The 22,678-nt window shown below is 37.4% G+C and overlaps 1 protein-coding gene across 1 annotated transcript in view; it reads left to right on the top strand.

Moving 5' to 3' along the window:
* The window catches only part of LOC104069810 (mitogen-activated protein kinase kinase kinase kinase 3-like), a gene marked incomplete at both ends in the record, with an annotated part of 36,998 nt that overhangs the window by 5,209 nt on the left and 9,111 nt on the right, over positions 1 to 22,678 (top strand). Inside the window, 11 exons of the mRNA XM_009585109.1 lie at positions 1,486 to 1,533; positions 3,681 to 3,723; positions 4,381 to 4,453; positions 6,806 to 6,937; positions 7,258 to 7,320; positions 7,404 to 7,485; positions 7,587 to 7,697; positions 13,380 to 13,455; positions 14,474 to 14,532; positions 17,221 to 17,283; positions 22,370 to 22,428. Coding sequence (XP_009583404.1) covers positions 1,486 to 1,533; positions 3,681 to 3,723; positions 4,381 to 4,453; positions 6,806 to 6,937; positions 7,258 to 7,320; positions 7,404 to 7,485; positions 7,587 to 7,697; positions 13,380 to 13,455; positions 14,474 to 14,532; positions 17,221 to 17,283; positions 22,370 to 22,428 — 809 coding nt within the window. The remainder of the gene's footprint in view (positions 1 to 1,485; positions 1,534 to 3,680; positions 3,724 to 4,380; positions 4,454 to 6,805; positions 6,938 to 7,257; positions 7,321 to 7,403; positions 7,486 to 7,586; positions 7,698 to 13,379; positions 13,456 to 14,473; positions 14,533 to 17,220; positions 17,284 to 22,369; positions 22,429 to 22,678) is intronic.

The following is a 22,678-nucleotide window of genomic DNA, read 5'->3' as shown; positions in this document are numbered from 1 at the left end:
CCACGCTATTTCTGATAAAGTCCAGGATGCCATTGGCCTTCTTGACCACCTGGGCACACTGCTGGCTCATGTTCAGCTGGCTGTCAATCAATACGGCCTTTGAAGTACCTGCCTCCAGGCATTCAGTTTTGAAAGTGGTGACCTCAAATTCTTCCAGGGCAGTGGTAAAAATAAGTGAGTTGTTGGGCTTTCTGTGCCTGTAGCATCCAGAGATTTAAATGCAAGGAGTGTACGTGGGACTCTTCTAGCTAATGCCAGTTGTTGCAACGGTCAGGTAGATGCTTTGATTAATTACACTCTGTACCAAAAGCAAATCAAGTCCGATTTTTGGGTCTGCATGCATGCCTGCAGTGAGGACTCTGAAAAACCATTGGACCAACTGGGTATTGTTAGTCATTTCCCCCAGAGAAACAGCTTAAAACATCTGAGAGTGGGGTTGGGTTTTTTTCCAGTTTATTTAAGGAGTTGAATGTCATAACTGATTAGCACTTCAGCTACATCACATTCAGGTTTTCATGAACTGACAAAAAAATACCCCAAAACTGTATCTTTAGTGGTACTGTGGTCTATCTGTACAATGTTGTTCACTTGAAAATCTCAAGTACCAAGTCATGTAAATAGCTGTTTCCTCATTTTTCCTGTTGGTATATTTAGGCCCATCCATGAAAATGCTGATGATTGAAAACAATCCTAATTCATTTTTGCAGTCAACTCTGTGATGTCTTGCATGAGCTAGCAAAAAAAATTCTGTGTTGACATGGGTATCTCCCATGAGAATGTAGTCTTTATGGAGGTTCATGAACGCAGAGCGAGGAAGATGTTTACATGTCATTTTACCCCTGGAAGAGAATTTTAGAGATAAGTGTGGAGTGTCAAAAGCGATGTGCTCTGTGATTTGTCATGCAGGGATTTGGTTTCATAGAATTCTTCCAGAATTTAAACCTAAATTTTCTGACTCATGTTGAGTCCTAAAATGCTTTGGTACTGTCATCGAGACCCAGAAGGACAGCCTAACGTTTCCGCAGAAATCCATGAATTAGAGTTGAACTCCTGTGTTAGACCCAAAGCGCTGCCTGCTAACATGCTTCTAAACTTAATTGAAGTGTGGAATGATATAGGAGATAACTGCACTAGGTGTTCAGTGATCTGACTGCTGAGTAGAAGACTGTTAGGCAGTTAATTTGAAAGTAATTAACTTGGTCTAAAAAGGTGGCAGTTACCATGTCCAGAGGAATACTTGGTTGGGGAATGCTTAGATGCGGTGACTGGTATTCTTTCCATCTATCCTGTGTTTTAGATATTAATGCCACTACATGTATTGAATTTGCAAATGCAGTTTGGATACGCTGAAATAGAATAATGTTCTTCAGTCAGTGAGTCGTTTAGATCATTGAATTGGATCCTAAATATGTCTGGTAATTAAATAAGAAATGTATAAAAAATGAAAAATATTGGACTAAATTATTATCTAAATATTTTATGCAGGGACTATATTATCTTCACAGTAAAGGAAAAATGCACAGAGATATAAAGGTAAGTAAAAACTGAAGGGAATTTTCATGTTTCTAAATTAGGCTGCATCACCTCTGATGGGTCTTTACTGTTATGTATCAATTTGGGGGATATTTTTAAATATGCAGGGTTTTTCTATCTATTAGAATAAAAAAAAATTGTCTGCCCAAAGGAAGAAAAAAAATCTTTCTTTAAAATGCATGCATGGAAATAGTTTGTTCTTTTAATTGGAGCCAAACATACTATTTATTTAAACCAGTGCTGTAAAATGTAGGCATCAGCTAGTGTCCAGAGCAACGTGTGTTCAGGTGGCTGTAAGGATGTGCTCTGTGCAAAAGGAAAGGTTTGGTCTTTCCCACATCTTTCTAAGAAGCTCGATGTACCCTTCTCTTTGAACCAGCTAGTTAGCAGAGCTGTTGCTTTGGCTTCTTGCTTCTTTTCTTGGTGAGCAGATTGCAGGGCAGTGGCTGCTGTTCTGTGTTGTTCTTGGAGACTACTTCTGTCCCCTCCCTCACATGCTAAAATTAGAGAGGGTACCGCAAATCAGGCTTATTTAAACCTTCATCTCAAAGCTGTATCAAACGTGGCTTGTTCAGACTTTTACACTCTGTTATAGTTTCCGTCTGGTGCTTCCTGTTGACTTTTTGTCCCTGGAGTTTTACTACCTACTCTTTGCCTTTCCAAGTTCTTCCTTGCTCAGACTGCAACTTAAACTTGGCAGACTTCCTCCTGGAAATCTGACAGTAAATTATCATATTCCTTTGTGTTGTGTGTGGGGGGTTGGTTTTGTTTGTTTGGTTTGGTTTTTTTCAGACTAGGCTTGCAGTGTACATAGTATCTTCAACTGTAGATGTCTTAGTGCAGCCTGATTCTAATTTGTTCTCATTGACTGCAGAAGGGTATTTGGGTTTTGAGCAATCATGAAAATAATTTCTGAACGAAAGATTATTACTTTGGACACAAAATTAAGCATTTTTCATTATACTTTGTAGAATGCAAAATGATGCTTTTAAGGATACAGTGCATGGATACTTGTTTCGAAGCAGAATTGTGCTGATAAAAATGCTTACAGTGCTTACGTTGAGAATTTTTTTTTTTTTTAAAAAAAGCTGTTCTCATGAGCATGGAAAAATACTATCTTCATCTGCAGATCTCCTGACTGTTGAATTATGTTTGCTTTCCTCAGTAGCTAAGTTATGTATTTAGAGTATCTGTCCTGTTAGTCTTGAAAGGTGAACAAGGTCAAGAGCATGTTAACTAGACTGTCACACTATTTACCAAGCTCCATTTATAAGGCTCATTAACTATACTACTGTAATATTTGCCAAAGTAAGCTGCATTTTACTGCAGGCGTGACTTTTCCTTCTCTGTGAAAAGCCATGGTCTGTAAAAACATAATTTTTTGGAGGCCTATCTGTGCTGCCTTTCCATCTAGTTTATGGGCAGTGCTGACATTTGGAGCTGTGTTTAGCCAGCTCCAGCCTTTGCTCAACTCAACCTGTACCTGGTTTCAGTCTTCAGATCAGGTTTGTTCTCAGTCCTTTTATGTCGTTATGGTACCAACTACTGCTTCAGGTTAGTTTTGATTATTGAACTGAAGTGAGTGTTACATATAGCCACAGAACAATGAACTCTTCAAATCTAGCACTAACAGAATCTCTGTTGCATAAGGAGAGAAATAGTTTTGCTAAACACTTGATTATCAAGGCAGGTCCTTGAGGCTATAATTATAATTATCATGGCTTTCAAACAAGACAAAACCAGCTCCTACATATGAAAAGAAAATCAAATTACTTCCGCTTTGACCTTTAGAGTTCCTATTTCCTTTCAGTCAGTGTAAAGTAAGAATTCATCAGCATAGGCAAGTCATCATATTCTGCTTTTTGAGAGGGTTTTGTGTACAATGAAAACTCTGTAGTACCATAGGCTAAAGAGTACTAAACTAAAAATTAATGAGAAACCCTGTATATTCAAGTTTCTTTCTGTAACAGAATAGCAACTTGCTAATTTCACAAACATTTCCTCGGTAAGGCTGCAGATTTCTTGAACACACAATCCTTTGTTTGTCTTTGGCCCCTAGTTTGCCATAAGATCTCACATAATTTTTTAAAATATAATATCGGAGGAATCTGCGTGTTTTAATTCAATTATACTTACTTTTTTTTAAGGGCGCAAACATTCTTTTAACGGACAATGGACATGTAAAATTAGGTGAGTTAATACAATTTAGTATTATTAACAGATTTTTTATGTGCTCTGAGAAGCAGTCTTCTGTATTTTTTTTTAATGATGTAATGGTTCATGTAAGGAATTAGTGAATATCAGAATTTTTTTTCTCTTGCTGGTAATGTCTAACTGCACCATCCAATTAGTGTCTGAGGAGTAATTGAAGTAATTTTGGAACACTGAGGTAAAAGACTTTCTGATGGTGTAAGGGGGAGGTAAAAATCAAATCACAGGTTTTTATGAACTTTTAATAAAATGTACCATCCAGAGTGCTTAAGTGTGAAACGTACCTTGAAAGGTTATCTGAAAGAATCTCTTGGATAACACTAAAGTATGTATTTTATCATATTAAAACACTACATGTAGCTGTTAGGACTTCTGCGCTAACCTGTTCTTTCTTGTGTTGATGAGGGGCATGTTTGCATGCAGCCTGCATATTTGGCAGGCGACTGAGAGGAGCTGACCAACAGTATCTGAGATACGCCAAGTTTCCATTATTTGCTTTTGTTATTTATTTTTTGTTAAATATTTCCGGTATGTTTAAGAAACTCTTACAGTGGGGATAATAAACTTGTGTTCATTAATAATTAATTACATCAAATCAGTTATTAACTGTTGTTTTGTTTTTGCTTTTTTTAATAGCTGATTTTGGAGTATCTGCACAGATAACAGCTACAATTGCCAAAAGGAAATCATTCATTGGCACCCCATATTGGTAACTGTGTTTTACTTGGCCATTAATATAATAGTAATATATACAATACTGTTGAAAAATTGTGCTAAAAGCATGCTATGTCACTTTCTGGGTAGACTAATCACTAAAGGCTGTGTCAGACTTTTTAGTGATCATACCTGTATTACTTACGCTAAATCCTGAATTAGCCGAGTATCAGAGGAAATGCTCTAGTGCTCTGAAAAATTGAAAGGCTGTCTGTGTGCTACCATCAGTGTTGACTAATGTATCTCTATTTAGTAAAACTTAAAAACTATAAACAATTTTGCTTGGTTTTAACTCTGATGTTAAATTATGTTTTTTCTTCCCTGATTTTTCATTTTGGTGTTTTATGTTTCTTCCCCTCCACCCTAAATACGTCTTTTCTTTAACTCTTCAGTTGATAATGAGTTTCATTTGTTTGTCTCCACAGATTCTTTTGCCACTTGTGAAATGTTTCCTCTAAGCCATTTTCTTTTCTCTTTTTCCCCCTTATTTGCCTAAATTGATTGAATTCAAACGTACATTTCTATTCTCTCTGTAGTGCATCTTTATTCTTCCCTCAGTAAACTAGTTTGCATAATTTATCTTTTCTAAAGTTCAGCATTTTATTTTCTCCTCTTTGTACTGGAAATGGTTGTTCCCTTTTGCCTTGAAGTAAATGACACATTCTTCACTATAAAATAGCACTTTTGTTATACGTTTCCCAGAAGGATATTCAAAATTCTGTTTTCTGACAGCATAGTATGTACAAGATGAAAATATATATAACGAAAAAACCCTACATTAAAGTATTCAGTCTAGAAATAGTCAAGCACAGCATTTTTAGCATTCTTCTGCAGTGTAAGTTACACCAAGGCATGGATTCACTTCCCTTTCAGAATAACACAAACACCTGTCAGTCGTGATTGTATAATTGGTTTGTGCCTCTCTTTCCTAAGATGTCTGGGTGACTTTAGTCCTGGCCTGTATCACTATTTAACTTCCAAATTGTGCCAGGCTTCTCAAATGACGTGGCATAACCTTAAATAACTTTTAAAGCATTACATAGGTTAAATGCTGATAAAAAGCATCAGTTTTTCTTTGCAAAGCTTTTCAGAGATTTGAGAGAAGCAAGGAAGCAAAATTGTTGAGATCGTGGAGAACAAAATTTAGTTGGAAACAGGCAGTGTGAAGGTTTTAGTGATCATTAGAGGTGTCTGGGCTGGTAAAGCTACGGTGCTTGGATGGAAGAGAAACGAAGGGCAAAACTGCTGTCTTTAGTTCTAGTAGCCCTGCTATTTACCCTTGTGCTCCTCCTCCATCTCTTTCTAAAGTTAACCCCCTCTATCTTGGTAGCTCCCTCCTTTTTGATTTACAGTGATTGGGGTTTTTTTTATGAAGTCTCGAAGAAATTTATGTAAATATAGTTTAGCTATGCAAACTTGAAATAAGTTGTACCACCAAACCTGATGTTTTCAGATCTACAGATAAGGATGCCTGTGTATAAATAATGCATCATTTGAGATGCTGCCTGCTGCTTTACTGGAGCACTCATTAAGTGACATTCATCTGTCTTACCTACATTGAGTTATATCTCCAGTTCCACGGCTACTTTTCAAGTGATCTGGACTAATAAAGTTCAAAGCTAAAAAATATTAACGTGTTTGCCATCAGATATTACTATGCAGGACAATCAAGTCCATAATTCACTTTGGCTGTTCAAAACGTGACAATGCCTAGTGGATAATTTTCTTTAGGTATTCCTATTTATGTGTCAGTTATGTTTGTTAATTTTTGCCACCTGAGGATGTGAAACTACTTTGTTAACTTAAATGAGGTCTTCTGACATTACAGTGAGGCAGACTTTACAAACGAGGAGTGCTCTGTGCAGAAGTGAGAGTGAGTCTTCAGATCTCATGCTTTCAGGATACAAGAAAGCTGACATTTTGTTACCTTTTTTTTTTTTTTTGTTAGAATTCCTCTCTTCAAAATCAGTTGATCACTTGCTGGGGCAATGTGTGAATCTGGATATTATTTGGATTTTACTATAGTTAAATAATTATACCTTAGGCTCTTTTGTTGTTGAGTGGTAGTTCGTTGTGTGCCTGCAAAAAAGTGGGACAGATTGGTTTCATTCACTTAGTGCTAAATAGCTGTTCTGGAAACTGTGTATTAGTTACTAGAAGATGATTGAGGAAGACTTCATGTATACATTACATAACTTTTTACACACACACACGTGTATATATATCCACATGTATATGTGAGCTTATAGATTGAGAGCTTTAGGGAAAAGAATAGTAAACTGCTGTGTGCAGAAGAATGTTTGATTTGTTGTGAGAAGATTATCTAAAAATGTCTTTTACCCTTTAGGATGGCGCCAGAAGTTGCTGCAGTAGAAAGAAAAGGTGGCTATAATCAACTCTGTGATCTGTGGGCAGTTGGAATAACTGCTATAGAGCTTGCTGAACTTCAGCCTCCAATGTTTGACCTACATCCAATGAGGTTAGTAAGTGGTTAAAACTTGGTGTGTAAATACAGCTTCCTAAATAACCCATTTGGAGTAGTGGCTATGTGTGCTTATGGTGTTTGGGGGTACTGCAAGTGTAAGTTGTAAGTGGGGTTGTAAGTGTTCTGAATGTACATGATAAAAATTGTAACAACTTTTTTTGGTGCATAAATGTGTAATGTTGTCCTGGTAGTATCTCTCAAACTGATGGACTTCTTCCTGCCTACTAAATAATGTGTTTAATAATTCGTCTAATGTATGTATTGCAATGTAAGCCACAGAAATACGTTGTTGTATTTATATTGGTTTTTTCCAGAGCACTTTTTCTGATGACAAAAAGCAACTTCCAGCCTCCTAAATTAAAGGACAAAATGAAGTGGTAAGTACTTCTCTGTTTCAGTAGACAATGATCATGTATTTCACTGAGCAATTGATTCTAATGTTTACTGCTTCATTTTACAGGTCCAATAGTTTCCATCATTTTGTGAAAATGGCACTTACAAAAAATCCTAAAAAAAGACCTACAGCTGAAAAGTTACTACAGGTATAAATTTATGTATGGGATTTTTTTTAAGTTATAAAATTAAAATATGCTTAATATGAGTGGTTGGAATTTTAATACATGTTTTTCCTTCTGTCTTTCAGCATCCTTTTGTTACCCAGCCATTAAATCGAAGTCTTGCTATTGAACTTTTGGATAAAATGAATAATCCTGATCATTCCACTTACCATGATTTTGATGATGATGATCCTGAGGTAGGAATGTGTTTTAATCATAGAATCAGATTAAGTTTTCGTTTGCCAACAAAACTAAATGATTATGATTTATTGAGACACAGAATGTTTTGTGATCTGGGAATAGTCTCAAGGGTTGCTTTTACTTTTGATTGTGCTGCTCTGACACATGTACAGGCACTTACCAAAATTCATTATATTTGGGGGAGAGAAGCTCAAAGAGGAAGAGATGTAAACACTTTAAAATTTGTTTATTGTTGTCCTTCAACAATTTTGCAACAGTAAGTGTGGACTACTTCTCCAGTCCTGAGTTCTGTCATGCGTTCTGCTTTCTGTTTCTTTGTGAAATTATGTTTCCATTCATCTGCAAAGAAAGCATTCATGAAAATCATTTTATGCCTCTGTAGAACTTGTTCTTTTGTTCCTAATTTACTTACTTATGAGAAGAAGAGAATGATCCTGTGGTTGTTTTTGTCAAATGATTTGCTATGTGTTTCTTGCAGATTATATTTTCTATCTTGGAATGCTCTGAAACTTGATTTCACTTACGGTTTTGTCAAAGGCAAAGTTTCTGATTTTCTGCTTTAACAGCTGGGAAAAAATAGGATGCTTATGTAAGATGATAAACAGCGGAGGACTGAAGTGTTTCGTAAATAAGAGAAAACAGATACTCTGTTACTGCATCCTGTCTTCATACTTAACTGTATGTTAGTGAAGACTTTCCAAATGTTTACAGTTCCCTAACTGGTGATCTCTTCTGGGGGGAAAAGAAATTATCCTTTCGACACAAATGCCATTGATTCATTAATTGCATACTTGTGTTTTACGTTTTTTTATGGATAAACTATTCTACAAATGCCTTCAAAGGAAAATAAGTTTAAAAGAAGCAACTACTTTAAGGTACTAATTTTCAGATTTTACAAGTTTAAATGAGCTTTTACCTTCTGGAACAGCAAAGACAAGTTGACATGCACCAAGTCTATCTTCCTTAGAAGTTGAAATAAATAAATGTGGAAAGAAGCCAAAGTGAAATAAATCTCTTTTGTATTGTAGAGTGCAATGTTTACATATTTCCTAAATGGAAGGAAACGAGAGGAAGTCATAAGGATTGAATAGTCAGTACTTTTAAAAACAATTGCAAATGGTGGAGCACACTTAGTAAATTTTTCTGTTAAAAAAAATATTTAGGGAAGTTAAACACACAAGAAAACCCTTAATGCGGTTGTCTTTCATGTCAATGTTAGGAGAAGGGTGTCTGATTCCTGAGAGCACTGTGAGAACAGCACTGGGGAACTCGGATCTTCTACTCACCATGAGCTCTAAGGATCAGGTGTCCTTTAGTTCTCTGCCTGTTCAGTAATGATAGAGAGCTCTGAGGCCCGTTAAAGCGATATTTCTGTAGAAACCAGAAAATCGAAGCTTTCATGAGCTGTCATAAGAAGAAAGGTAGCTGTTTTCAGTGTGTTTCCTGTGAGTGAGCTGCTCAGATCAGAGTAGCTTGCCCTGCAAGTCTTCCCTGGTTTCCTGGAAATTGTACTGAAACCCTGATGTGCCATTCCCCCATGTCACTAGTATATCTTTTCGGTAAGACTCTTGACCTTCATTTTGGGCCACTCAGGTGGAGAATATCTTTTCTCTTCCTGTATGGAGTCACTTCAGTACAAACTTTACTGACAGTTAATTGTAGCTTTCAAAATAGTGTTCACTTTTATGTCCCTTCTGACTTAGCTTTAAGAAGGCTCTTCTGTTGTCTAGTGTATTACTTATCAGTTATCCCATAATGAAGTGTGGTATCGGGGGAGAAAGCTATGTCTTGTCTGGGGAAAAGATGAAGAGAAAACAACCTCTCAGCAGTGATCAAAGAAAATGCATATTTTCATCATTTATAAAGGAGCTAGACTGGCTGACAGTATGGAGGACAAGCAAGCTGCTTGCATGTCTTTTGATACGCATTTTTTCAGATATTAGTTCATTTGTTGTTTATCTTATGTTGCTGAGGGTTTCCTGCTGCATTCATGGGCTTCTGTGCTAGGCATAATGGTACTTCTCCATCATTGTTCATCACATGGCCTTGAGCTCTCCAGTGAGCTTCAAACACCATTACCTGTGGTGCTGGATCATTTTCATTGGATAGACAATTTAGATGTCTCTTCTCATTTCTCCCCTAACCATGTTGCCAGATAATTTTCCACTGAGGCATTTAATCCACCTGCAAAATAAGATTGATAGTGACAGTTGGGAAAACATTTTATTTTGTAATAAGCAAGCCTAGAACCACCTCTGTGAATAAAGCAGGTGATAATGAATTATCCGATGTATCTTGAGCAAGGTCTGTATTTCAGATGAAGAATCCTGCCACAGGCAAAGCAGTTGTTGGCGTTGTGGTCTTTCCTATAATAAACCAAAGGGAATAAGAAGTGTACATGTTCCTTTTATAGGCGGTTGAACTTGCTCCAATACCTGCCTGCTCACAGAGCTAGCTGGAGGTTTTAATCTGAATTTAGGGGTTGACTGTTGTCCCTCAAACAGCGTTTATTACTCGGTGTGCTAGGTGGTGACTCCACAAAGCTAACACACCAAAATACAAAACAAGTTCTTATTTATATCTTAAAATCAGCTAACTACTGCCCATTCTGCAAACAGATTGGTTATTATAATTTTCTTATTACCATTTTGCTTTGTCATTCTCAACATTAACTACGCATGTTCAGTGGGTAAGGGAATTAATGTGGTAAGGGGAGATTTCAGCAGTGGAGGTGTGGTTTTCATATTATAATTAGGATAGGTTAACTTAGGACATGATCTTTGAGGAACTTGGCACAATTTTTACAGTTTGAAAGACACTTCATTTATCTCAAGTTCATGCCTACTGGTTCATGACCATCCATTCCTTTCTTGTTCTAAGAATCAATTTATCAATATGTTATATTATAACAATTCCCATATTATTTTAATTAATTATTTACAAGATTCAGTAGCTTTCCCATGTAACCATGCTACATGACCACTCCTATACTTGTGGCAATCACCTGAATGCATCCATCAAAAATTGAAAGAAGCAACATAACATGGTACAAACAACACTGGTGAGAATCTTGAGCTTCAGACCTGCTCCCAGTTTGTTTGGAGTTTTGGTTGTTTGGGGGGGTGTTTGTGTTTTGGGGGTTTTGGTGGTGGGTTTTGGTTTTTTTGGAGGCTAGGGAGCTTTTCTGGCTATTGGTGGTCTTTGAAGGCAAGTCTACTTCCCAATGTGATGACAGCTCTTCACCTGGCCTATGCTGCTTTTATGGGGATGCTATCTGTTACTGCTTGGATAGTCTGCAGAGTTCTGTGGGTGAGGTAGAGATTAAGATGTGAATTTGTTACCTCTTTGAGGAATGCAGTGCTACATCTTTAAATCATTCTAAACTCCGACAAAGGTGAAATGTTTAATGTGTAAAAACAAAACTAAAAGCACGCAATCAGGTTATTTGGGTATAATCAGAAAGGTCTCCCCTTGATACAGTTGTTAATCATTTGGCAGCAATATCTCTAACTGACATTTTGAATATTTTTCTCTACCCCAACTCGTGGAGGACCTAATTGGTTTTCCATTCAGTCAAAGACAGGATTTCCATTTGGGACTCTGCTTTTGCTCCCTTAAGAGTAAACCTTTGGAGGTGTTGGCAACTGCCTGTTCACCACATTTCTGTGACAGTGACTCTCATGACAGATGCGATATTAGCTGAAAAGGTCGCAAAGAGGAAAGTGCTCGTGTTTTATCCTTAGCACATTGTAAGTTTTGGGGATAAGATTGCTCTTGATATCTGTACCATGATTAAAATTGTGCCCAAATGGCATTCATGTTGGGAAGTTAACCTACATTCCTTTGTCCTGTTGCACAGCCCAGATGTCGGCTGTTTGTATTGGTTTGTTGTCAGCTTAGGTCTTTCAAGGTGACTTGAGGACTTTGTCCTCCTAACCAAGAGATGAGGATTTGACTCCTTCCAGTAATTCTGTGGTCATGGAGAAGGAGGTGTGAGGGCGGGCTCTGCCCGTTGAGCAGTACAAACATCTGTGGCATGATGCAAGGAACTCACACAATATCGCTGCAAAGGCAAAAATACCTCCCACCCCCACTACAATTAGGCTCCTGGTGCTGGCGTTACAGATGCGCATGCATCACGTGCAAGTGGGCAATGCCTCTTAACAAAAGACTATAAATAAACAACCTTTTAGCAGAAAATCAAGTAGAAGATCAAACCTTGTTAACACATCCTGAGCTATAGCAAACTGTTTTTAAAGGTCAAAAGAGTGTTTAGTAGACAAAGCAGAACTGAGGAAGGGGAGGATTGATAAGTTACAAGAAACGAAAAACTGCCTGTGGGATATGTGGGAGAAAATACAGACCCACAATCTGTAAGTCTCTCCAGTTTAAAAAAAGACTAAAGTGAACATAAATGGGAGATGAAACACTATGTACATATGTGGTGGATCCTAATATAAAGCAAGGAAGTGGTGTGCGATGCAAAGGGGAGAAGGGAAATAATGCTTTCAGATAATATTTCGGGGATAAACAGAGTTGCTGAGCTATTCGTGACTCTTTGTGATAGTACAGCAGTTGAAGTTCTCTAACTCTGTCATTGCGTTGTAGTCAAAAGTTACCAAGAGAAGATTATAATTAATTTATATATAATTAGTATATGTAAAAGCAAAGCTAACATGCCAGCACATCAAATTTCTGACGCTATTGTGTCAGATTGCTGTAATCAAAAATTGTTTTGCTGCCACATACTCAACACAGAAACATAGCAAACGTGCTTTTCAGAGATTACTTGGCTAACATCATGGAGAATTAACTTGTTTTCTCTAAAGAGTAAGATTTCATTGCAGAGGACATACTGAGAGCACACGGTTAGGATTTATGTTGCTAATTTCAGGGCCTGATTGTATCAGCAGTCAGCTGGTCTTGTACTCTTGTTAAAAAACCTTAGATTATAGTTTCTAAGAGAACCTGCAATAGTGGATATAGAAAGAGAGAAAATCCAACAGGGGCAATGAAAAGAAAGCCAAGTCTTAAAGTTCATGTCACCTCATCCTGTAGAGAAGTAAATGGAAATCCAGGGAAAAGATGGAAGTGGAACATAAATACGGAGGTGAATTTGTAGAAATGATGGCATCACTCTCGCCACACAACACTAGAGGACCAGGAACACTTCCTTCTATTCAGCTCTGAAAACCTCAGGGTAACTTCTCATCTACTTAAAGAAACTAACTGATGACTTTTTAGGAATCGGTTTAGGTTAGAAGCTGGAAAAACGAAGCTGGGTTACCTAAACGAAGGAAATGCTGCCCGTAAGTCAGATTTAGTCTTACTGCTTATTTTGGAAATGACCAATACCTTTAATCTGAAAGGCAAAAAAAGGAAATGTTATCTGAGCAAAGACAAATGCTGGCCATCATTGTCTTTATTTGCTCAACTCCAGTGTTTTAAAAACCCTTATCTTGAAGTTGAAGACACTCTACAGATAAAATGTCTCCAAATAATACTAACTTTAATGCACAAAAACATACATTCAATCTTTATTTTTAGCTTCCACTTGATTTCTTTCTTTCTTTTTTGATATTGTGCTAAAGAAACCTGATACTAGGTACCAAAAACTAGGTACACAATACTGGGTTTCAAGTGTTTTGGTATTGAAGTATTTTATTTTTCTCTTCTAGCCTTTTGTAGTACCTCATAGAATTCATTCGACAAGTAGAAATGTGAGAGAAGAAAAGACACGCTCTGAAATAAACTGTAAGCATGTGTAATATGACAACATGAAATATTCTTAAAATAATCATTGATATTCACTTGTTTCAACTAGTATTCTGGGTACCTGACATATGGAAACATTTTTAGTGATATGTAGGAAAATAAAAACTTATGCTGTTTCAGTTATGGATATAGGTTCTAGATGACTATGCAAAAGAAATACTAGTGTAAAATATTTGAATACACCCTTTGTCAGCACTTCAGTAAATCTCACTATTGCTTCATCTTAATTGAACAGGATGCAACCTGAGCTCTTCTGAGAGCTGATTGGTATAGCTTCATATGCCACTCTGGCAAGGATATTCAGAGTGATGCCAGATTCTGCTGGGTAACAGAATCGCAGAGGAGGATTTTTCTTCTTAATTTAGTGTCTTCTTGTAGTTTTTGCTTTTGAATTGAAAGTCATGTAGAAATCAGGAAAGGAGGAGGTTGATCAGCCATTAAAAGGAGACTCCATCCTCCAAATAGTAGTCATTCTTTTGCTTGAATTAAATCAGAGCAATACTTAGAGCTTTAGTTGTCTTTTCTTAAGCTAAAATTGAGGGGAGGAGTATTAAAGGGTGTCTGCCAAAGAGCTGTCCTAGAGGATGTGATTAGCTCTCTCCAAACTTCATTCAAGGCTCTTTAGTGCTAGTGAATCTCCCAGAAGAACAGATCCAAGAGTGAATTCACACAATGGATGTGTTTTTTCTATAAATTACAGTGGTATTGCTCCTCTAAAGAGGGCACTTCACTGCCCTATTTGCTGAATGGTTTTCCTGATCCTTCTAATGGGTAGATAGGGCAAATGGTGATTGTGCTGCCTTTGTGATAGAAGAATACTTTCTGTGCCCATTAGTTTCTAGCAGGCACAAGTTCGGTATGTGCATGTGTCAGAAGTTTCCATCAGTGGGGATATGATACACTCACTAAACTGGATTTTTCTTTTTTGTTAGCCTTTGGAGCTAAATTTTGTCTAATTACAGTCTAACTTAAATAATTTTCCTTTTCTCCTCTTTAGTTGGTCAAGTAAAATTTGATCCACCCTTGAGGAAAGAGACAGAGCCACATCATGAATTTGTGAGTAAAAAGCAGCATGGGCTATGCTCTGCATATTATTCCCTGCAAATATCTGTGGAGGAAGAGAAATCCAAGACGTGTAGCATACTTCCTTAGCATACTAAATTTGGTAGGGACTTTTCTGACAAGTCTGAAACTGGTCCTAAACATACTGGTCCTAAATTTTTTGATGCCATTACACTATATGCAGCAAGACCCCTTATTTGTGGGCTCTGCCAGGTGTGATGTATGAGCTAAGCAACAGCCCTTTGTCTTTTGGGTTTCCTCTATCCTTTATACCTCATTGCCAAGTATATAATTCCCTTTATTTATAGAGGTTTTTTTTTTAATTGTAGAATTACCGTGCGTACTCAAATGTTTCTCTCCCTTGTGCTTGTATTGACAATGATTGATAATGGAAATAATAAAATTGAGAGCCTGGGAAAGAGGTATGATGCATTTTAAAAGATTGGATTTTTGTGGGGTTGTTATTTTCCCACGCAAACAATCATTCTGTGGCCCTGCATCACAGCTGAGCCACGCCGAGTCTGGCAGTTGACATGTTCTGTAAAGATGTATTGCCAATGTTTTCTTCCTATGGACCGATCAGTACAAGGGGTGTGAGAACTCAAGCAGTGAGCGAAAAGGCATCTGTGCTGTCTCACATGCTATTGCAGTAGCTTCCTCTCTTCTATGGAGACTGTTGCTTTTCACATTTGTGCACTTGGGCAGTTTCTTCATGTTCCTGGATAAAAAAGACACTTCTTTGCTTCCTTACTGCAGACTTCTGTGTTCTCTTTGCTTTTCTAAGGCAGGTATTAAGGTGAAAAAGTTGGCTTAGTGCATAGGTGGGAGGGACATTGGCTTTGCTCTGAGTTGGTTTTGAGAAGGGTGTGTACCTAGGAATGTACTTCCTCTTCTATAGTCTACAAACCACATGTGAATGGGATTTGTGACGCAGTTTTCCTTGTATTGCTCTGTAGTTGTACTAGAATCTCCTTCCTGGTGCCTTGTCCTTTGGTAGTGGGTCAGCTGGCTCTGGGTGTATGAGGTGGTATATAACTTTGCTCTTCGTCAGCAACTGGCTGGACAGGTAATCTGCAGTTTCTGGTGCCTGTTCGAGACAGAGGAGAATAGCTTACCAAATCACACATAGGACTTAGGCAATTATTTCAGATATGTTATTTAGACCTTGACAGAACTGTATAACAGCATCATTTAGGAACCCTAGTTATACGAGTGTTTATTATATATGGTAATGAAGTCAGTTTTTCTACTATAAACTCATCAGTTAACTCAAAATGATTTTTTAACTGATTCCAAGTTATCCTGGCTTTGCTTCCATGTTGCATTGTCTGGATTATAAAGAAAACACATTTGGTAGCATCGTATATTTAAATTTATAATGCTTTTGCTCCTTAAGAATTTTATTTATTTATACACACACAAAATCATACTTGCAAAAGTATGTTAATGGAGAAGCTGAAGTTTTAAAAAAACTTTTTCCGTTTCTTTCTTGTTTTATCAGTCACTGACTATACAAACCAGTTAGTGGGCAGCTTCATGGGGCAGAGAGATGTTTTCATTGCACCTTAGGAATCCGAGTTGCTAAACTGGGGAGAGAGATTTTCTGCAGGGATTAAAGCACAACTTTTGAGAGGACTTCTTTGGCAGGTGTTGTCGGAAGGGAGGAATCGAGCCTTTTCCTACGTTGTGCATTAGCAATCAGGACCTTTGCACTTTGGAATCTCAGAAGCTCTTGCTGCTCCAAGAAGTGACTTGAACGATCCAGATTAATTTTGCTGATAAGGAAATCTCTTAGTATTGTCTACTTCTGTTAGAGTTTGCATATTTGAAACCTGTCCAAAGAACTTGCCTCATCTCCCTGTCTATAAGGAAGATCTATAACTGCTTGTTTGGATCTTTCTGAAGAGGGAAATTAACTGCTCCACTGCTCATATCAGAATGAAGCATGCAGACCTGATCTGTCCTTTCCAGATAAAATAGAACTATGATTTTGAAAATAATGACGTTGAGTCTAGAGACGAAAGAAAAACCATATTTTGTCATTAAATACAGAACCAATGGACAATTTAAATTGGCATGTCAAATGCAAACGAGATCTATTCAAAGAATGGATGCTCTAGCAAAGAGCCTTAGCACAAAGCAGGCCAAGGGACAAGTTTGTAACAATCTACACGCTCTGGGAGAGAAAGTCTTTTAAATGGAAGTGGGAGCGAGATGCCTGTCTCTTCCTCCAGCAATAACAGTGTGGATCGTTTTTCATTAAAGCAGTTCTTCTGACCCTTTTGCTTCTGTCTCACTAAAGCGTGCTTAAACTTTATGCTTATTTACTTGCGGGTATGAGTGCACAAGCCAAAGGCCTGGACCACTGCAGCATGATGAGTTGTTGGTGGTGGTGCACTGAGATGTTGAACTAGTACATACTTGCCTCTTACTGAGGCAGTTTGTCGCTCATTACCACAGCTCAGGTGATGAACAATAATTCATTGTTTTGGTGTGATTCGGTAGCTTTTGGTAATGTGACCATACCCTTAGCTGTGTTTTACCCCCATCCCCAGAACTGTTTTAACATGGTTTGAGTTTCAACTAAACTTTTTTTTAGCAAGAAAATTTCCCTTTATGTATACCTGGCTTTCAGTCACAATGTAAATAACTTGAGTTTTTTGATCTCTATCTAACGAACAGCCTGACAGTAGCGATTTTTTGGACAATTCAGAAGAAATATACTACACTGCAAGATCTAACCTGGTATTTTTCATCTTATGCCTTTCTTTGTCAGTGTTAGTTTTGTCTTTGTTTTTCCTTTTTCAAAGCTCATGTTTTGTCCTGTTGTTGTACTCGTGTTTTCATCTGTGTAAAAGCCATTCAATATAAGGATTAGTCTATATGTGTATTTCTGTAATATGGGAAGGAATTCGTAGTATTTAACCCATATTCGTGTTGAGTCACTTTTCTAGAAGGGGCTCAGTATTATGCACTCATTCTAATTTCTTTATTTAATTGCCTTACAATGCATAACTTGTTAATTTTTTGGAGGGTGATTAAAAATAGAAGAGACATTCTTTTCGTATTTTTGTCTGGTAGTTCCTTTAAATAGTCCCATGAAAGGCTATAAAATTATATAAATGCAAGTCTTTGAATTCTCCAGATGATAATTATGTTACAGAATGAATATATACTTAATACAAATAACAGAAAGTGGGGTCATAAGTGTTTTCAATGGCATTTGGCATCGTTTATAGTCGGATACATTTTCCAAATTTTCTCTTACTGCGCTGCTAAAAAATTCGGTTATTAGCATTGCAGTGTAGAAATTACTCTAGAAAGTGAGTTTTCTTATTTCTCTGCTTTTTTAGGCACAATATAGTTAGAAAAGTAATGCTTTTAAATCTTGGACATCTTCATATACTGTTGAAAAAAAATGAAGAACCATTCCGTACTAGATGAAGAGCATTATTCTGCTAACTTTCTTTGATTTGTGAGATGTTTAATATAAGTGCACTGAGGGGAAAATGGAAAACTCGGGTGTTTGGGAATGTCTTGTTTTGTTTTTTGTTTTGGATTTTTTTGTTTGTTTTGGCATCAGTTGGCTTGGTGTTACTTGAATCTGCCAATACCATAGTTACTGAGAGCTTAGACTGTCTTCCCCATTCTTGGAAGGAACTTCTTGTATTGCTTGATTATAAAAATGTTTCACAAATTGTTTTGGGAACACTTCCATCCTGTGCAGTGGCTCTGGTTTGGGAGTGTGGTTTTGGTTTTTTAGTTTGGTTTGCTTTTGGTTTTGTCTTTTCAGTTTAACACTTTTAAAATCTGTCTTTTTCAGGTTACTTTCAGTGTTGTCGCATATCTTGCTAGCCTAGTATCTGTAGGTCTAAGAGACAAATGAGAACATGTCTCCTAACTGGACTGTCCTTTCCCATTCTTCTTTTGCCCCATCCTGTTCAGTACACTCTTCAAAAATGATTACTATGATAAAGCTTTTAAAGTTGTCACAATCTTGAGAGGGTTTTTAAAGTCAGTCGACAGCACTTTTCTGTGTTTCACTGCTTTCTTCACAACTTCCTGTGTTCATCGTGAATCAAAGAGGAGAATTCTCTTCATTTGGTGGTAATGCTTCACCCATTTGTGGGATTTTTTCAGTAAGACCTAATCCTTCTGGAAATTAGAAGAAATATTTAGTAGTTGGTTCATTCTTCTGTTGTGGACCAAGACATACTAATCAGACTTTGCTTTGAGGAAATCTTTATACTGTTTTTAGTCATTGATTACTTTGCACATGTGATTTATCTGAAGGTGACTTCAGATACATGACTTCTTCATTTAATATTACCCAGGCTGTTGAGAAGAACTGGTAATTATTCCCTGTATAACCTTTTTTCCAAAATGATCATTGCCCGCAAAAAGCGCTCTGTCTTGTACACAGTTGTGTTGGTTCAGGAATGGGTTGTTGGTAACTTGAGGCTGAATGCAGAATAATCAGGGGTTGCGTCTTTGATTTAACACCACGGTTTTTGACATCTTCTTGTTCCTACTGGCTGTAGATCTCAAGATTCTCTTGGAAAATATCTGTCTAGTCACTCAGATTTATTACGTGTGAATGTTGTCTGATCTAAAAAGATTTTAATTAACTAATAGGCATTGTATGTATATTAAATTAAAATATTAATGTAGATTCATAAAGTTATTGGGTTACTTTAGGGAAGCAGGAGAGGTAACAGCTTTTATTAAGCCAATTGTTGCATCATTTAGTAATTAATGCTAATCTGTTCTTCCCAGTGGGAATCCATAACTGGTAAAATTTTTGTTTTGTTGAAAAATACTTTTATATTTGGCTTTAAAAAAAAAATCTAGTTATACTGGTTGTTCTGATAAAGTGTACCAGCTCACTGGAGGCTTTGCAGGATACATGCAGTATTTACTGATGTTTTTGTATCAAATATGTAGCTAGAAGTTTTATAAAATTGTAGCTTCTGCATATATTTGGAACACAGGGTACAAGAAGAAATGTGTTGCACTTCTTAAAAGCTCTAGCTCTCAGTATTTATCTGTCAAGAGGCAAAAGAAGGAATTTCCCTAGCAATGGATTACTTCACCCCACACTTAGAGTGAAAACCAGCAATATGTAAAGGGCCTAAAAGAACACTAACAAGCTAGTGAAGGCAAAAAATATACATACCCAATTAGAATCATAGTCAAATAAATGCTAATAGGCAGCACAATAGTAAACTGAATCAAAACAAAGCTTTTGCTCTTTTAAAGCATTTAAACATAAGTAATTCTGACAGATGTCATTTTTCATAAAGAAAGTTCCAGTAAGGCTTAAAAAGTCTGGTGACAGATTAAGGCTCCTTATGTTTTATGGGGGTTTGCTTATTTTCTCTTATTAATTTTCCTGTCATTGCTATACAATATATATAGCCATACATTTCACAGTGTGTAAATTAAAATGGATAGACATTTTGGCGCTGCCCAGCATAAGATCTTTGTTTCCCACTTTTGATTAATGTGATTTTGCAATATGTAGACAAAATGCTTGTCACTTGAAGGTGAAAATCTCAGATTTCATTATAGTGATCTGGGGTTATTTTACTGAACAGCCTCCCAGTCTTTGTTCTGATGTCCTCTTACATAGACTCACACAACCTGTTTAACCTCCTTGTTTGTGAGTCTGGTGACATCTTATGTTTCCAGTCTTTTTATTTTCTGCTCTAGAGCCTGAATCCTCAAAATACCCGTGCTTACATGTGGAGGTTTTTGAGATTGCATAGAAGTAATCTAAGTACTTGCAGTAAAGAAAGTTAAATCAGTGTTTCTTTGTGGTGCATTGGAGTACATCCACTGGTGGTGAGGACCAGCAGAAAGGAATTGGATAAGGTGACAGATATTGGGAGTGATGAAGAGACTGAAATTGTGGAGGGCCTAGGATGGCCTTTCTTGAGGGAAGGAGACTTGCTGAGGTTTTTTTGGAGCAAGGAGCAGGAGGAGTCGAGATTGGGGCATAGGAGGAGGATGAAACTGAAGAAGGAAGATAAGGATAGCAGAAGGGATCAAAGATACCCACGACTGAGGCCTGACCCCTTCCACCTGCTGCCTCGCAGAGCCCGGGAAATGTTCCTGGAGAGGAGTGAGCCTTCCTCCCTGCCGGCATGGCCACTTGAGAGCCCTTCTTTTCTGTCACCTAACTTTCTAGCTCCACTGACAGATATCTAGGAGGAAAGTCTGGTGGCCCTTGTGAGTCAGATCCATAGAAGTGGATGGGGTTTGTGGTTTTGGGGTTTCTTCGTTTAATTCTAGAAAAAAGATGCGTAATAAAGTTGGTACGAAGATTGAAAAGTCAGTCTCTCTATGGTTCAGGAAATGCCAGCATCAGGCTTGCCTTTGCAATTTTTATTCAACCCTCTGATCTATGCATTCTTTTACATCAAGTAATTATCAGTGACATACTGTTTTTTCACTATATCTCACTTGTCTTGGGAAAATACGGAAAGTCACTGAAACAATCAGATGCTACTGACAGCTGTGGTAGAAATACCTATGTGGAAACTACTACTTAGCTTTACAGAGCAGAATTGAGGGTGCAGCAAACACCTGGAACTCCTCCCCGAGCAGAAAACAATATACATAGCTTTGTATTAAAGTGGTTACCCTTCAGTCTGGAACTGAAAGCTGCAGTGGCTTCTGCTTCATCAGCTTGGAGCATTGGCAAATCTAGTGTGAGACTTTTTCTCTGATTTTTAAAAATGCCCTTTTGAGAGATCAGCCCCATGAGTTGTCGTTGTCTAATTCAAGCTTATTGCTCTTATACGTTGGATGTCTGGGCATCTTTCTGAGGGATGGTATGCTTTTGATAAGGGCTGCAGCAGAAAGAGGCCTGTTTGACAGAAGATGTTGGGAGATCTTTAAAATGTTTCCTGGAAAGGAGCAGTGTAGCTCCATTTATCACTAACGTAGGTGATCAATAACTTCTTTCTCCTGTTGAATACACTCAGTATTTTGGGAGCAAATTTATGCTCAGATTTTTTTCCTGTTGTGATCCACCTGAAGAAAAAAATACCCTGTAATTATAGTAGTATCCTCCTGGCAGGTGTGGATTTGATGGTGCTTCAATATGGTCCCTGTATTCCCACTCAGGCATTAAATTTGTATGCCACACGGTGTCTATTGAATAATAGTGTTGGAGGCCTATTGCCACTTCTTTTTCTAAGTAGCCCATGCTCCATGATTGCTTGAGTGCTCGACTTTGCTGTTAATACTGTATTTTTCTTTTTGATACAAAAGGTGATCTTAAAGTATACATGCGAACATATATAGTTATCCTTAAAATATGTATTGCTATAACTAGAGCTAACACTTTTGCTGTCTTCTCTGCTTTTCTTTAATGTCCCCATGTGCTAAAGGCATTTCGGGCTCCCTGCCAGAACTACTCCCCATCTGAAATGAATACTATTATGTGCCAGTGAGGGATGGCTGGGTTCCCTAAGGGGTCTGGTAGATCACAAAGTCCTTTTTTTTTTTTTTTTTTTTTTAAATTATTGTATTATTTTTATTGTTGTTTTGTTTCCTTTTCTGCAGCTAACTTTATTTGAGCAAAGGATCTGTGTCCAAGGAAGGGGCTACGGACAGAGTTTTAAAAGGAATTACAGATGCAGCAAACTGGCAGAGAGGAGATTTTGGGTGCAATGGGCCTGAGAGTGGTGTTAGGGCCCAGGAAGGGCAAATGAGCTCGTTTGCTAGCTCAGGTGTGGCAGGGGGGAATAACAGCAGCATGACACAGGGCATGTGTTTGATGCTCACCTGTTCATCTTAAAGATTTGTTCTCTTATATTTGTAGGATCTACAGCTAGAATATGGTCATGGTACTCAGTGTGGCTACTTCCTGGGTGCAAATAAGTGAGTAAGCAATGACATTTTTTGTCTTTAATTCATTCAAGACTCTTTTAATATAAAAATCACAAATGTGTGTTAAACACATTAGCTGAAACGGATGTAGTAAAATATGTCAAGCTTGTTTATATCAGTTACAATTCCAAAATCACTATTTATTTCTAAAATAACAGTAATTCCAATGGTACAGAATTACAGCACTTTTCAGTATTTAAGGCAGTGTTGACCATATTGTCTCTATGGTGCTTTAAACTTC

Source organism: Fulmarus glacialis, unplaced genomic scaffold (assembly GCF_000690835.1).
Source record: "Fulmarus glacialis isolate BGI_N327 unplaced genomic scaffold, ASM69083v1 scaffold16189, whole genome shotgun sequence".
NCBI classification, from domain to species: Eukaryota; Metazoa; Chordata; class Aves; order Procellariiformes; family Procellariidae; genus Fulmarus; species Fulmarus glacialis.
Note: the sequence above shows the minus strand (reverse complement) of the source record. Positions and strands in the feature narration are given on the sequence as shown.